Source organism: Sprattus sprattus (assembly GCF_963457725.1).
Source record: "Sprattus sprattus genome assembly, chromosome: 4".
Taxonomy (NCBI): Eukaryota; Metazoa; Chordata; class Actinopteri; order Clupeiformes; family Clupeidae; genus Sprattus; species Sprattus sprattus.
The window spans coordinates 7,385,927-7,402,327 of NC_137923.1; the positions used below are offsets into that span (position 1 = coordinate 7,385,927).

The 16,401-nt window shown below is 39.3% G+C and overlaps 1 protein-coding gene across 1 annotated transcript in view; it reads right to left on the bottom strand.

The window, feature by feature from the left end:
- astn1 (astrotactin 1) overlaps positions 1-16,401 on the bottom strand; it is a gene marked incomplete at both ends in the record, with an annotated part of 181,898 nt that overhangs the window by 86,999 nt on the left and 78,498 nt on the right. The window contains 3 exons of the mRNA XM_080838023.1: positions 2,137-2,287; positions 8,391-8,528; positions 16,217-16,291. Coding sequence (XP_080694149.1) covers positions 2,137-2,287; positions 8,391-8,528; positions 16,217-16,291 — 364 coding nt within the window. The remainder of the gene's footprint in view (positions 1-2,136; positions 2,288-8,390; positions 8,529-16,216; positions 16,292-16,401) is intronic.

Sequence of the window (16,401 nt, forward strand, 5' to 3'; positions counted from 1 at the left end):
ATGACGCATGCACTACACTATATTTCACTTGGAAATTAGGAAAAATATTTTTGCGATGGCATTTTCTTACTATGATTTACTCAAAGTGTTACATGAAGCTATCACAAACCACATGAAACTACTAATCTCCTTTTTATGATAGGGGATTATTTACATCCAGTCATTACAAATTTTCATCATATTAAGTCATTAACCATATTTCATCATATTTTATCATTTTATTTATATTTTATCTTATTTATAGCTAATTCTTTTTTGCTTTTGATTCTTAAGGCACATTTTTACACTTTTCTTAGAAAATCTCCACTATTTTACTAGTCTAAGACAAAAACATATGTTGTGCAAATCTAAGTGAAGCCTGAATGTGAGTGGTTTTAATAAGAACACAAATCTGTTCATTTGCGTACTACATTCTGTTTTAACGACTGCTCTAAGGTGTATCTCTAGGTTTCTCATTTTACGCCTCTAAGGCTAGATAACATTACAATTGGAGTGGATTAAGATTATGCAGATCAACTACCTCGTCTACAAGTCTGTTGAATATATCTGATAACATCTGATTTTTTAATTTTTTTCCCTCTGATACAAAGCAGTGGGACTTAATGTCCCTGCACCTCACACCATCGCTGCCTGCCCCTGAAACCCACCCACATAAAAGTACATTTAGGGCACAGGCAACAGTCTTATCTACAGAACCAATCATAGGCAGGCATTGATCACAGTTGGTCATAGCACTTCTGAAACAGTTTATGAAAGGCTTGGAGTTCGAGCAGGTGATTGGCAGTAACACTTCCTCACCTGTTCATTAATGTTGCACAACTGACCCTTTCCTATCAAAGCTCAACATCTCATTCTGCCTTACATTTGCCATAACTACATTAATGAAGAAAGAACGAATGCACAGATCCATGCATGCATATTTGTAAATATGCTCCATCAGTGTATAAACCATAACCATGTAGACACTGAGGAGACTGAGGAGACTGAGGAGACTGCGGAGACTGAAGGAACCGATTACTAATCCATAGGCACAGTTTATCAATGGAGGAAACAAATTACTAACTCGGGGGTATGGATTTTCCTTCTCCCCTAAAATGCCTGCCTAGCGACCCAAGGAGGGCTGTAGAGAATATTAATAGCCTGATGTGGCAATTTATCTAATTTATCTCAGCAGCCCCTCAACATCCTGTTAATGCCCCTACTGAGAACCTTTAGTTTAGAGAATTAATTTCATCTCTTCCTCACAGGAAACGGCTCAGTTGGGAGTCTGACTTGGAATCTGATTCATGATGGATCTCCGAGTGAGATGTGGTAAAATGCTAAGAGAGTCTGAGCCCATGATGAATAATCCGCTTTCCAAAGACTTTTTTTTTTACTTCATGTTACTTGAGCCCATGAAAAAGGCTGAACAATGATGACAATGGTGATGATGATGGAGGTGGTGGTGGCGATGATGGTGGTGGTGGTGGTGGTGCGTGTGGTGATCTAATTTTGTAAAAAGTAATCATTTAAATAATGTACAAAAAAGGAGAGATAGGAGTGGGATAACTTGTTCAGGATTTGAATGCTAAAACATATTCCAAGGTCACTGTTGGCATTATTTTTGTATTATCTGTGTACCAAAGCACATCTATATTTACCTTTGTAGGTGGTTATATAGAATATAACGAATAACTAAAAATCACAGTGTGTATAACTCCCATGTTTTTTAAAGAAAAGAGGCTCTCATTATGGTGCTTTGGAATGGGAAAACCAAACGTTTACCACAGCCAGATGGTGAATAAAATGAGAGCCTCTGGTTCATTTCATGGCTGTTAAACAACGTCTTAAGTGAAAGATAGCAAGAGGGAAAGAAAGAGTGCAAACACAGAAATTCTCCAAACAGTCATTTAGAGCAGTTTTACTTTGCTAAACTTTATAATCGAACACATCTATTTATAGCAAAATGTTTTCAGTCAAGCACATATATTTTGCAACTACTGTCTATGTTGTATTGTATGTATTGCATGTATTAATATACACCATAAAACATGCGTCTTTAGACCAGCTGGGGGTTGGGGACAGATGAAAACGAGAGAAAGGAGAGAATGTAGAAAGACCGAGAGACAGAAGAAGAGACTACTATAGGTGGCTCACCACGCAGCCAGTGGAGTCAAGTTTGCGATCGGAGATGCAGCGGAAATTCCTGCTGCAGCCACCGTTGTCCTTTGAGCAGTCCCGCACGGGACCGAACGAGTCCAGTAGGACCTCCAGACTATCGAAGGACGAGGAAATCATGAGCTCCTCTCTGTGTAAAGACCACAAATCAGAGAGAAACACTTCAGGCCACAGGAATACTGATGAGCACCAGGGTCCCCACACAGGCAAGAGTGCAACAGAGAAATGACAACATCATGGCAGACATGGTTAACAAAAAACAGCACAAAACGCATGAAGAAGTTCCCCTAAAGTTCAGGTGATCAACACCCTGCACTATTATAGCAAAATACAGAGAGATCAAATAAAATAATAAAATAAAAACATGTAATCAAATAACGACAGTGCTGCCACAGGAAAAGTGGATAAATCCTATTTAAATCCTATCCTATTTGTCCTTTCTATACACACAACAGGATGCACTGACTAATGAATCACTATAATTAACGTAAAAACAAACACCATGTCAATGTTTGTGTTCAGTGTGTAATGCTTTAGTTTGGTGAAATGTCTTTTGATCTTTGTTAAATGCAAGGAATCTTCTCGAATACCTAGAGCCAAAAACAGTTGACGTATCAGCTACAGATAAAGCATATCAATCCTCAGATCACTTTCCAGCTCTGGCAAAAAAAAATGTGCAACACCTTTGGAGGATGTCAGCGAAGACAAAGACACGATTATGTTCACTCTGTGATGAGTCACTGTCAGTGTCTGAGGAGATCATATTACATTGAGATATGATTTAATTATTCACTGTGACGAGGAAGTCTACATTCACACATTTCCCATAAAACCTGGCAAACCTCACATCTCTCCAACCTGGATATAAACTGTAAAAGTTCCAAACATCACCACGCAACATTTTCACTCCTTCACACCAGGCGTGTCATCAGAGTATTTAGAGGTCATTAAACTGAAATATAGATTAAAACGGGGGCTGAGGAACGAGCTGAGCAGTGACCTTTCCATGGGATAATATTTCTCTAAAACACTAAATCACCATGCTTAAGTGGAATAGCTATAACAAATGGAGTACATTCATAATAACAATGCCACCCAAGCCTGCCCGTGGAGAGGATAAATGCCTTTGCTCTGTTGTTTTGCAAATATCATTTCCTTTCTTTTTGTATGCAGCAGGAGAGTCTCAAGGCAAAGAGGTTTGAAGCTTCAATATTGTTTGTTTATAAATGTGTGTGTGGGAAAACTGATTTTATCTTGCTAACCAATTTCGCTTCTTAATTGGTCATGGTTTTGTCTTCTTATGTTTGTGTAAAAAACTAAAACAGAAAAAGTCAATCGAATTGGTCAGATAAATGATGAAGTGTTTTGAAGAACTTCAGAATGGGAAATGTGTCATTTTGAACTTCCCCTTAAAGTATTTTAAATTCCTCTGTGAGTGCATCCTGTATGCTCATACACAAACTGGCGCCTCGCCCTTTGTTCTCAGTCTCTTCTTCCTTTCCTCCGAAGTAATCCAACCAAACATGGCTCATCCATATGGGCAGGTGAGGCAGTGCCATCCTAAAATATTCATCCACATTAAAATATAGATCCATAAAATAAACATTCAATCAATTGTTATTTGTTAATGTATTCAATGAGATGTTTAAAAATAGACATTTTTTGTCTGAGTTAGTTTCTGAATAGCATAACAACGATTGGGTGTTTTGTGTATGATGTTCACCCTGCACTTATCTCATCCCTTCTCCGCTACACTTGGGCCGGCCTCTACTGGTGGGGCAGTGGATGTCTCTGCCCACAGGAACTCCACAGTGCCCCACAATTTCCTATTGATTCTGTGATCAGATATGGTACTGCAGCAAGCGCTAATAGACAGCTGTTGGGGCAGAAATACATTTGTCCCCTTGCTGTTAACGTCATGCAGGAACCAAGGCAACACACCAGTCGACGACAATAATAATATTAGTCTGCACTATCGCCATGCTAGCCATGGGGTGTAACATTCAACAACAACATGCGTGCACCAGAGTTCCTTAACTCCACTGAACCACTGTAAATTCAAGATAGAAGCCACAATGATGTCTAATCAATATTGAATTGTACTGTAGCTTTAGAGAGAAGCCCTCTGCCTGCTGAAGGCAATACTACACAGATGCTAAGGTTAGCTCACAAGCCAATGGCCACCGGCGCTGCTGGCTAGCTTTGTAGCTCTGACACACCAACCACCTCAGGCTTGCCCTCACGTCAACTCATCCCGCATTGCACCTCAGGTAGGCACGTGTCTTTTTGTTTATTCCTGCTCACCGTGGCAAATCATATCTTTACTGTGTGGTCGTGTGTGGAATGGGAAGGGGCAGGGCAGTATCTCGGGCTGTGCTGCTGTGTGTCTGTATTTGAATTGTCAATTCTTAATGGAAGTTTATACCTGTGTTTGGTATTCATATTAGTTTTGTGTGCTACTGGGGAAGTAGTCTGTGTGCACTGGCTGGTCATAAAGAAGGACAATAACAGTGGTGGGGCCTGCTAAAATAAAGCTTGCGGCTCCAGCGTACATGTGTGACTTGGAGGATGAGGAGACTTCTTACAAACTATGTTGAAAATGTAACTGCTGGCACAGTGTATTTAAGTACGATTAAGACTGACTGTTGACTTCTGAGTGATTTTTAGCATATCAAATAGATTCAATTAAGCATTGTTTAATATGTCCTGCACTGTGTACTACGATTTGTAATTGTAATTGTAACCCTGAGCTAAACTACAATAAAAAGGTGGATAAAAATAAGCACATGGAGAAACCTAAATATCTGACGAGAACAACAATTAGCGCTCAACAGTATGCCTTACAAAACAGCTTTTGACACTGGAACAGGCCAACATTAACTATTCATATTAGCACCTGGTAATCATCATTTGAGTGACACCCCACATGAAATTATGCAAGAACACGAAATGCTCTATCAAGCAGAGCATTTTGTATGTGCAGCACGTTGCAAAATATAAACTTGCATTTGATTCAACTTGGTAGACCCAGCTATTCCTCTGGACCCGAGCCACTGCTGATCAAAACGAAACAAACATGTTTATTTCAAGCGCTTTCACCTCAGCAGTGAGTAGTTACACTGGTACTAGTGCTCAAATGACATGGTGTCACAAAAGTAGCTTTTCCACTTTAAATTTAGTTATTGAAATATAATTGCAATAACAGGCACAACTGTCAGCCCTTCACCTCGACATGTAAGCAAAGGTTTGTTGAGGACTTATATTGTTATTATGATGAAAGACTTCTTAGCATATGAATGCATGACTATGTGATGCACAATGTCTAAATAATGAAAGACATAATGATGTCTGCTTGGACAGTGATAAGGGACAGTCTGACAAATTGTAAGAGAACTACCACTTTGAACAAAAAAAGAAAATGTATTTGTGATGCTGGGACAGGCCGTCAAGAGAGGGACATAATTAAAGCCCAAAAGTAGAGTCGCTGTCCCTAGCTGACATATATGAAAGACAGTATGATACCCTTCCAGGGGGTGGGGGGGGGGGGAGAGTCATTAAAGCTAACCTTCAATTACAGCTATAATGAAGAAGAACACTTAAGTAATGGAAAAGTCACCTCTGCTAACAAAGCTGAATTGGCAGGCAGACACGGCATTCATTTTGGTCATTAGACATTGACAAATACAGGTCTACTATCACTTTTTATCTCAACCCTGCAATTTGCCATGTATTATTCTTCTCTCTTTCAGTGTGAATGGGCAGCATTTGTGGACGCTGAAAATGGTCTGTTAAAGAGCAATTTAATTCCCTGCATCACTTTGCATATGGCCATGTTTCCAGTCCTCCTCATTTCATTCAGCCTCCTTGATGAAAATACATGAAAAATGATGGTCTGGTTTCCAGTGAAAGGATTTAGCCTTGTCCTGAGCTCAGTGAATTCAAAATGTCCACTCATAGCATAATGCAATCTGGAACAAGGTTTTACTCATGTCCTGAAAAAAAATACTCTCCTAAGAGTGCATTTTCAAATAGTATCCAGAGAAGAGATATCCCAAAACATCCTGAAGATATAGACAGTAGACTAAAAAACCTGCGCATGTACTGCACATGGATGTCTAACTGGGACTGTGTGTGGCCTTGACACATACAATATATTTTAAACCTTAGGGTGAAGGAGTGACTCAGTTTTTTGTTTCTTTCTAATCTTAAAGTTAGATATACTATGTGCTAACAGCCACTGACCTGGATTTTTCATAAACAGGATGTTTCAAGATTGAAATGAGATTCCCTTTGGCCATCTATGCATTATATAATTTGATTTCTTTCCCTGTCTATCTCTCTCCCTTAGTTTTCTCTTTATAAAAAAACTATATACTGTGTGAGAAATGGTGCTACTATGACAAGCATTAATGTGTGGAATAACTCAGACCTTTCAATAATGGACAAAACCGATACCACTCCAGCAGTGCACTGCATGGCTGCTTAGCACAACCCAATGCAGCAATCACACAGCACAACCATTTTTGTGCTGTGAGGAGCTTGGATGGCTCTCGTGATTTACTCCAGAGAAGCTCCAGGAGAGTGGAAATAATCTTCGGCTGTTTCAAGCCCACACTTAAAGGATTACTCTGCCAGCTGTGTTGCCACGAAATGCCCTGGATGACAGTATTAACCCTCAATCTCACACACCATTTACTTCTTCATACACGGGCTCTGTGGAAAATGCCTGCTATATTAAATTATGTCAGTGAGCACAACAGTGACTGGGTCAAACATTAGGCCCTACATCAGCCCAGGTCCACAAGGAGTGAACAGATCTATTGATAAAATGAATGATGAATTCTGAAGTTATTATTATTTTGTGGGTAAGAAAACAACCTGATACAGGTTGAGCTTTGTTTTTCCCTCCCAGGAGGAGTACGCAGCATGTGTCCTTACAGTTTGAGTCAGCAAGATTCAACCTAAAGTGAACTATTTTTAACTTCACATAAAGTAGCTCCAAAAAAATGCCATGCTTATGTCAAGTTACCCTAAAAAATATCAAGATAAGATACATTTTGAGGCTGTGTGTAAACACTAAACAAATAATGGAACATCATGGGTGATCCTGGTAAACAACAACAATGGATGAGGCAGAGGTCATTATTTTTGTATATCAGGACACCCAGAAGGCTGTTTTGTATTGTTCTCTATTTTAAACTCCGGGAGTTCCATACCTAAGCACAGCATAATTTAGCCGTTGCCTTTATTCACTGTTATTCCAGCTACCATCCAAAGCATTGATATAGACAGGTGATTTAGCTTTAGATAAGGTATATTAATTCACAGTCAGACAATTACAGAAGAGTATTTTCTGACTGTGGTGCAAATACAGATGTACTCCTGAAGGTTATTCCTATGACCTTTGCATGCTGTGTCTGAAAATAAAACATATGCTCTGAGGTGACTATTGTCTTTGCTCCCTGTTCCTGTGAGCCTTGTAATAGATCAAGGTCAGGACTTGACAGAGAGGCATAATTAAGTCAGCCTTTTAAAGTCACAAGGTCAAGTCAAAGTGTTATGAAGTCAAACCGATGGTTATAATTTACAAAGGTTACGCATATCATAAGCATAGTAATTCTGAAGTAGAGAAATGTAAATGTATCAAAAAAACATTTAAACAATTTATCAGATGAATCTGGAATCTCTCTAGGCTGTCTGTCATATTTAGCTACTGTCCAGCTTTAGGCAATGCGAAAATCCTATATTTGGGGCATGTGACTTAGCTTGAGTGAGTTTGAAGAAACAGGCTGTCATTCCAGTGGCTATAACAATTGCAACATCTGACATCAGCTCTACAGCATGTAATTTGTAACAAAAGCAGGAAGACATCAAAGGCAGCTGGGCTTCCTCAAACAAACCACATAATCCACTGATCCATCTCTTGGAACTGACATATTAAAACAATTGTATCAGAAAAATAATGAAGATGAAATATAAATGCTTTTTCAGAGCCCTTCCGTTTGACAGGCCTTTGTGGACTTTGTGGCCTCAGAACTACAAACGAGTTATCCACTTTGCCAACTAAGATTTACAGCCAGAAGAGGATCTTTGTACAAACTTGTCAATGTCACTGGATATATCCAACATGTAAACGGTTGGCATTTTCAGAGCTGCACTAACAGTGCTATTTCCTTTAGCATTTTCCTTAGGATTCAGATTTCACACGCATGACTGAAAGAGAAAGCACTCACCTGACATCCACAGCATCCTCCATGACAGTCATATCGGTCTTGCACTTGGCAGAGGGGTTGATCGCTAGCTCGGCCGGCGGGATGACAAAGCTTTTGCTCAGCGGGAGCCACATGCCTTCGCCCAGTGTGTAGGTGAACCTGGAACACAGCAAGCAGCATCTTAGACGTACACACACTCAAAACAGGATGCAGGGCTGCGTTTCTTTGCCTGACTCTCAAACGGGATTTGTGACGCCTCGAGCAGATGGAGCAGTGTTTTCATTCTTGTGTTTTAATTCTTTAAATGAGATTGCAGAGAGCCTCAGACCCTGCAGAGGCTGAGCTCACAGAAATTCAACAAAAGGGATGTTTTTGTATTGCTTGTTTGTTGTTTTTGTTTTTTACATTACCCGTTACACCTTACAGAAAGAGTGGTGTGAATTTTGGCAATGCCTTTGTTAAATTATACACAACTGCTGCCTTCATGCATTGTCAACAATCTCTTATGTCATTCAAGATATTCAACACAAAAACTGAGGTCTGTGTGCACATAGAAATGGATGGACATGTACTGAGACCTATAACTGAGACCCAACGGTTGCTTGAAGGTAAACCTTCGTCATAGGGTTTGTGAATCTTCAAGACGTCAAGGTCATGTTCACCTACACCTTTTACACTGTGGGATGCTCCCATGAATGAACTAAATGTGAAGAAGATGAAAGCACAAGACTAATGGCTGGCTTTTCTTTAGCAAATGTTAACCTAAGCAGGCTGAAGAGAAATATGAAGACTAACTTCACTGTGTTAGCTATGTTCGCTTTATGAACCTTTGCATGTATTTCATACTTTATGGTACCACTTTAGTTCAGGGAACATATGTTAAGCATTACAGTAACACAAAATGAATATGTCTATGTATAACTAACATGCCTAACAAAGTCTGCATTAAGCCTCATTGATCATTCACTTCAATTCAGTTTCGTATTCTCACTGGGCATGTCATTTTTTTCTTGGTACATCCTTAATAACCAACTAGTTGGTCTCAGCCTTAGCTTACTGATATATGATAAGAATACAAATAGAAAGTTTGATGTCTCCTAATACACTGCTGGAATATGTTACTTATCGGGACAGAATAATTGTAGAATAGGTATTTCTACTGACAAAACAAGGCTTCATTGCTCAATGCAATGGCACGGCAGGTCCAAGTGATGGTAAATGTTCTCACCCAGGCTGCTAGTGGTGACTGGGAGGAAGGGCCCCTACTACGACTACAGACACATTCATCCTTAAAACTGCAAATATGTCATTATTGACAATTTCTCAAAACATACAACTTGCCTCCGAAAGTACCCTACCACACCCCTCCAAAGTAATCATCTTGTGTTTCCACAAGACAGAGACCTTTTCCAAAGCCTTAAGCCTCTATCAGGCTCTGACAGATGTTACTGTTGTGAGACTATACGATGGACTTGTTGGTTAGTTTGTTTTTGGTCAAGTTTGCAGGTAGGAATACCTATTCTACAACTATTCTCCCATTATAAGTGGCATATTTAGAGAGTATATTAAAAGGCTATAAACCTTCTTGATCCACGCTATACATCAGTAAGCTTAGGTTAATACCAACGAGGTGGCTATCAAGGATGTACCAAGAATAAATTACCTATTCAATGAGAATAAGAAATTGGTGAATACTGGCCTTATAAAGGATGAATGGTTTATGGCGATAATGTCATTGGAATGTGTAAGTTACATTATCACCATATATATAATGGATGCTGACTGACTGACTGCAAAAGGGTTTTTTTCAGTATGGATAGTTGTCTGCCAATAGCTAATTCCTTGTCTCCACTGTATCTCTACATGTTTTTCCCACCCAATGATATTATGGAGCACAGTAAACAGGAGGAATTTGCAGTTTGCACGAAATGGTCTGCGATGAGATTACATGGCAGCAACACATTTCAAATAGCAAAGGAGCTGATTCAGCTGCAGTCAGAGACTCTCACTGACCACACACACTTCGATGATCAGATCTCTCTACTGCACTGTGGAACATCCGGGGGTGGCACTTCATATAAATAGTCAAGAACAATCCTTTGCCGCGCTCATGAAATAATCCTTTACACCGAAAGCCAAATGATAGAACAATGGACTGATTATTTCACAGCCATGAATCACATAAATATGCTTTCAGAGTTAAATAAATCTTCTGAGACAATCGCTGTCTCAGTTGTTGTCCTGGTAACTACGGTCTGTATTTTATGTTTTTGAATAAATTCGGAGATGCAAAAACTCATCAATGGCCGTATTAGTATGTGGCACAACCATACATGTGCATTATGAGATTCATGATAAACATTAATAAAGTCTGCAGGGAACAATTGTGGGCAAGAGCAAGAGGTCAGGTATCCATAATCTCATGGATTTTTGTTACAGGCTATACCTGAAAAATAAATCTGTGAATATGTGGAAAACGATTTCAAAGAAATCCCTTGTGTGTTCCTACATATGACCCCTATCTTCAGAGAATATGGAAAATGCACTTACTGTGGGTGTGCAGTGTGTGTGTGTGTGCCGTGTGCCTGTGTTTGCCGTGTGCCGTGTGCCGTGTGCCGTGTGTGTGTGTGTGTGTGTGTGTGTGTGTGTGTGTGTGTGTGTGTGCGTGGAGGGGAGGTTGAGTGATATGGTGGAGCAGGGATATGACTTGATGGTAAGGGGTTGAACTGATGTGGTTATGATCACAAGCTTATAGTTCTTCAAATTCCATCCATTCCATCATAACAGCCTTAGCATAATGAATACTCCGCCGATAATATTCCGCTTTGCACCTTAACAGTTTGGACCTTTTTGGCAAGACACATAAAGATGTTAGGAAGGGTTCTGATATAAGGTGGAAATAAGGCTTATCACATTTTAATATAAGCATGTCTATTATAGGCCCTTCCAGAAAACATGCATAAATAGAATTGTATCAACCTTCTGTTGATTACAGCTGTGGTGAAGGGAAGGAACAGTTGCTACAAACCCCATCAAGTCATAACTGAATTTGAGAAATCTCAGTAGTAAATGTCCTCAAATAGCACAATTTACAAAATCTGAATATAAAAATAATTGTTGTATTGTATTGTTATAGTAACAGCACTATGATAGAGTGGAGTTAAATGTAGGTGCATTGGGCAATTAATCCAAAAAGCACAATGTAGAGGCCCCTGACACTAAAGGTTTCCAAAAAGCAAAAATTCTTATAAAAATGTTGAAATATAAAACCCAACGGCATGCCAACAAACAGCATGCCAACTTATTTTGTGTAGTTCATTCTGGGTTCTGATTTAACCCTCAAGATCAGGGACGTGCACAGGAGTGTGCTAAGGTTGTTTGGGCAACTGCCCGTTTGCCCTCCTCGAGTAAAGGTGCCCCTCCGAGGGAAAAAATAAAACAAAAAAATACTAGTAATACTTATTTATTTTTCCCTCGGAGGGGCGCTTTGACTCGAGGAGGGCAAATGGGGAGTTGCCCAAGAATTTCATGTAAATCTAGTTTTAAAAAATCGCCACCCGAAACATGTCATAAAGTAGCCTTCTTCACTTCCAATCGATAAGCCTATGGGCAACGAGAGTGAAAGTCAGTAGGGGGAGGGGGGCATGCGCCCTCCTCTGACTTTGTTACTGCATGCCACCAGTACCTGAGCCTGCAATTTCAGCCACGGTTGTTTTCTTCTGTGTCGATGAAAAAACTGCTTTAACGTTGTCAGAAAAGGTAAGTTTTAAGTTGTAGAAATGTATAACAAACGAACAATCATCATCATGTTTTATGAAATTAATTAAAACCTTCATAAATCGAGGCTCAGTTTGTCACGTTTAGCCTAAATAATCAGGTGGCTAGTTTGCCTACCAGACAACCAGCCCGTAATCACTTGCTACTGTTTTGGTAGGAAAACTAAGCTACATGTCTGCTGACGGTCAGTTTATAACATTTCGTTTTAACAATAAGAATAAATGATGGAAATAATGCATCACATAAATGATTTCATTCAAAATGGTTACATTTCGAAATCCTATGACTATAGAAAGAAAGTACAGGGATAAAGAGCCACATGCTAAATAATTGTAATCTTAAAAAAGTATAGGCTTTAAGAGATCCTCTCAAAGATCTTGCCTGAGCAGAACAAAAGTACCACTGCCGGGTGGTGCCCTTTTTTCAGGCCAGAGCAACTGCCCCTCAAAATTCCTGTGCACGTCCCTGCTCAAGATACGTTCACAATATGGTTACACTTGTTGTGGTTCAGGTCAGAGTTGACCTGACATAAATGGTAATACTGTTTTATGTAAATATTCGATTTGATGCCTATTTTGAACTAAACTTTACTAAAGACTTAAGTAATTGTCTCTTGGCAATTATGCACTCAATTATGTATTCTTCAGCTTTAAGCCTCCTTTTAATTATGTTGTTCCACTCATGTCTTCACTTAAAAAAATCACTGGTGTGATTTATGAAGAAAATGCTCAACTATGTATATATAAACAAAATTAACTGCATTAAATGTTTCAAATCGTACATTACCATTTATTAATTTTTTTGAACAGAGGCGCAACAAATATGAATCTTACTTTAATTTATTTTATCAGTTTAAAAAGACATTTTTGACCAGAAAACAACATGAGATTTAATGCATTTAACAAGTCAGTCCTGCACAGACCTTTTTCCTCCTTATCTTTTATAGTTTCAAAACTCCTGAGGACTCCTGAGAATTTCTACCGCTACTGCACAAAGCCACACAGTAATGGAGACGAATGATGCCTTTCTATTTCATACACATTAACAGACGTTTCAGTCTGCCGACCTACACCAGAATGGACCAGAACTCCTTCCTTAGATTCAAATGACTTGATGAGAAGGTGGAGTGTGTCGTCAACAGCCGACTGAACACAAACATCCACAAAAGAACACCAATTATCAAAATATGCCTAATGGACACTATTGTTGGAACTGGAGCTGATGATGGTCAGCAGACCAAAACATCTGGGTTTTTTCCATATGTTAAAAACACATCAGCTGGTTTGTGCAGTTGTGCCTGATGTGTGCTCTTCATTGTGCCCCTACACGTGGGAGCCGTAGCTGGATGGAAAGGTATCATTCATCAGACAAAAGCGGTCGGGTGGGGTGATCAGAGGCCTGCCTCTTCAATGTCAGTTGTGTGTGAAAGGATGCGCTTAGCTGTGACATATGCAAGGGCAACTGATAGAGGGCTGTTTCAACCAATTACAACCCCATTCAACACAGATGTCTATGTTTCACTCTGGTAACAAAAGCCACCTCTTGTTAGTGCATTTCTCAGTCTAAACGGCTTGGAGGGGAACCCTGATTGATCGAATGAGAGGAAACCGGAAACACTGAATTTTTTATACAGGGAAAAACCTGAAATGTTAGGTACAACACGGTTGAGTAATTCTCAAGCTAATGATTTTCCATATTTTACTAATCTGTTAAATATTTTCTCAGAATTATTTAGGGTTAACAATACAGCAATGTTGACTCATATATTGTACATGCCTGATTGGGCTATTAAAGAAGGCTTGATTGAAAAGTTGATGAAACTTTTTAAAGACTTGGCATATTTTGCCTCCAAATTGTTCGATTTGCATTTAATAACTGCAAACTTAGCATAACAAAAGGGCACCAGATCACATGGACTGCACTGCATTAAGAGTCACTTTAGGAATGAGTTGATTAAACTGCTATAAAAGGAAAGGCTTAATTATGTCCCTCCAATTACCTTCAGTGTCTCGATCTCTACTGTTATATGAACCAAAGCTCCCAAGTGCTGGATTCATGCAAGTGATTACAGCAGGGGAAGTCTATTAAAGTTATATTATTAATCTATGTAGGTCTTAATTTAGCAGTGAACACTGCCTTCTTTAAATTCCAACCTGGTTAACAGCATTTACCAGCCCATCCAGAATGAGGCGACAATGTTTTAACATACCGGTAATACAGAAGACAAAAGTTTTAAAATATGTATGAATAGTGAAGAAATTGTGTTTCAAAGAAACATCTTTAATAATCAATCAGTGAACATGAACAAACAGAGGTCCTACCATCTACACATAGTACCTCCAAGATAACTACACAGATCTGCCCAATGCTGTTAAATGAAATACCACTTACCTGCAGAATAACAGGAAACTGTTAAGACATGGTAGTTCATTTTCTAAGTAAGGGACAATCAAGGCATTGAGGTAGCAGAAACGTAATGCATGCTGAGGTGGTAATGTGGCCACAATGCATAGTGGAGTGGCTGTACACGTCTAACCCAAACACTGTCATTATGTCATTAATTCCATTATATTTCATCCTTATATATTCGATTCCATTCAATGGACTTTTCTCCCATTGAAGTCCAAACTGGCTTGACTAGTTCTAAATGGTGGTTACTATGGCTAACTGCCTGTTCCATAATTCTTGTTGCGAAGCTAGCACATCCCATCTATCTGCTGAGCCTTATCTTTGTAAAATCACAGATAAAGATACTGTATAACGGTACTGAGGGTTATTTCAGATATGTGCCGCATTCTCTCTGTGAACCACTGTGACTATCAGTCTTGCGTGAGGCTTAAGCTGTGCCATACGCTACTTAAACTTCCACTGATTCTGCAATGTATACGTTACATAGCCTAAATATATGGCGAGATGGTCAGACAGAGACCAAAATAAAGGAGAATGTGTATACTACTACAGATATTTAATACAGAGATTTTTCAATATAAAAGTATTTCCCACACTGGATTCATATGTTTAATGTGATTATGAAATAAGGGTGTGAAAATGATAATTCAAATGTGATTCAACTAAAATGCCAAATACACAGTAACAAATGCATTTTAACAAGGCAGCTGAAGAGCTTGTCTGAATAATTAGCAGAGTAGCTGAAGTGGAGGACAGTGGTAATGACAAGTCTTCACTCACACTTGATCAGTGTGAAACTTAAATTGAGCATGTGGCAGAATTCTCTGCTTTATCAGGCGCTGACACAAGCATTGTTATTGCCAAACTGAGAACTCTCTGTGCCTCGACCCAAGGGAGTAGAGAGACCTGCCTTACAAATCCCATCGGATGCTTTTGAGTGGTATCGCCAAAAGTTGTTCATTTTCATAATAATAGAGAAATGAAAAACTCTACTGATTTGTTGTGGGACCTGCAGACCAATGTGAAACCAGTCAGCAGTACCCTAAACACGTCACAGTTATTTTTCTTGTTTTTTCCCCCACAGTAGTACGTCTGGGGGAAGGTATCCCTGGCGGACCAACACACCACACACATTACAGGTGATAACGAAATCCCCGTGCTATTCAGTGTTAGCTGAGTGGAGCTGTTTTAATTAAATTGAATGATGTAAATATTAGGAACAAACTGTTGCTCTTAGCCAACAATTGACTATTGTTTCTATTATCATATATAACTTCTAATCTGTAAGTATTTCATACATACTTCTTTTTTTAAATGCTGAAGACTACATTAGTCACTTTTCAATACACTAGTCTTTGGTTTTTCGTATTACCAGTAGTACCATAAGGAAACTTTCAATGTATTCCTTGTATGTGTGAGGCTCAAACAGATGACCTAGTGGCCACTGAAACAAGCAATGGCTTTTCTTACCACAAAATTCAAGAGGAAGAGGGAAAAAAACTGAAGAACCTATTTCATTGTGGTGCACTATCAAGTGAAAATGTGGTATCATTTCATGCTTAGTTTCCTCCAAAGCTGTGACCTCTGTGATGGGTTTCATAGCCACCACCAAAACCTGATCCAAGAACAAGATGAAATGCCTTTTCCGCTCTCTATCTCACCTGAAGATGCGATCGGATGGCTGCTCTCCCATCACCAGATCAAACCCGCGCTGGAAAATGGTGTATGGCCAGGGACTGCAGAAGACACAAGGCACAAGGGAAATATACATGAACACCTCAGTGGAAATACTGACTGAAATTACATTAAATTAATCAAAATCATGCAGTTGCTGTTCTGAATGGTA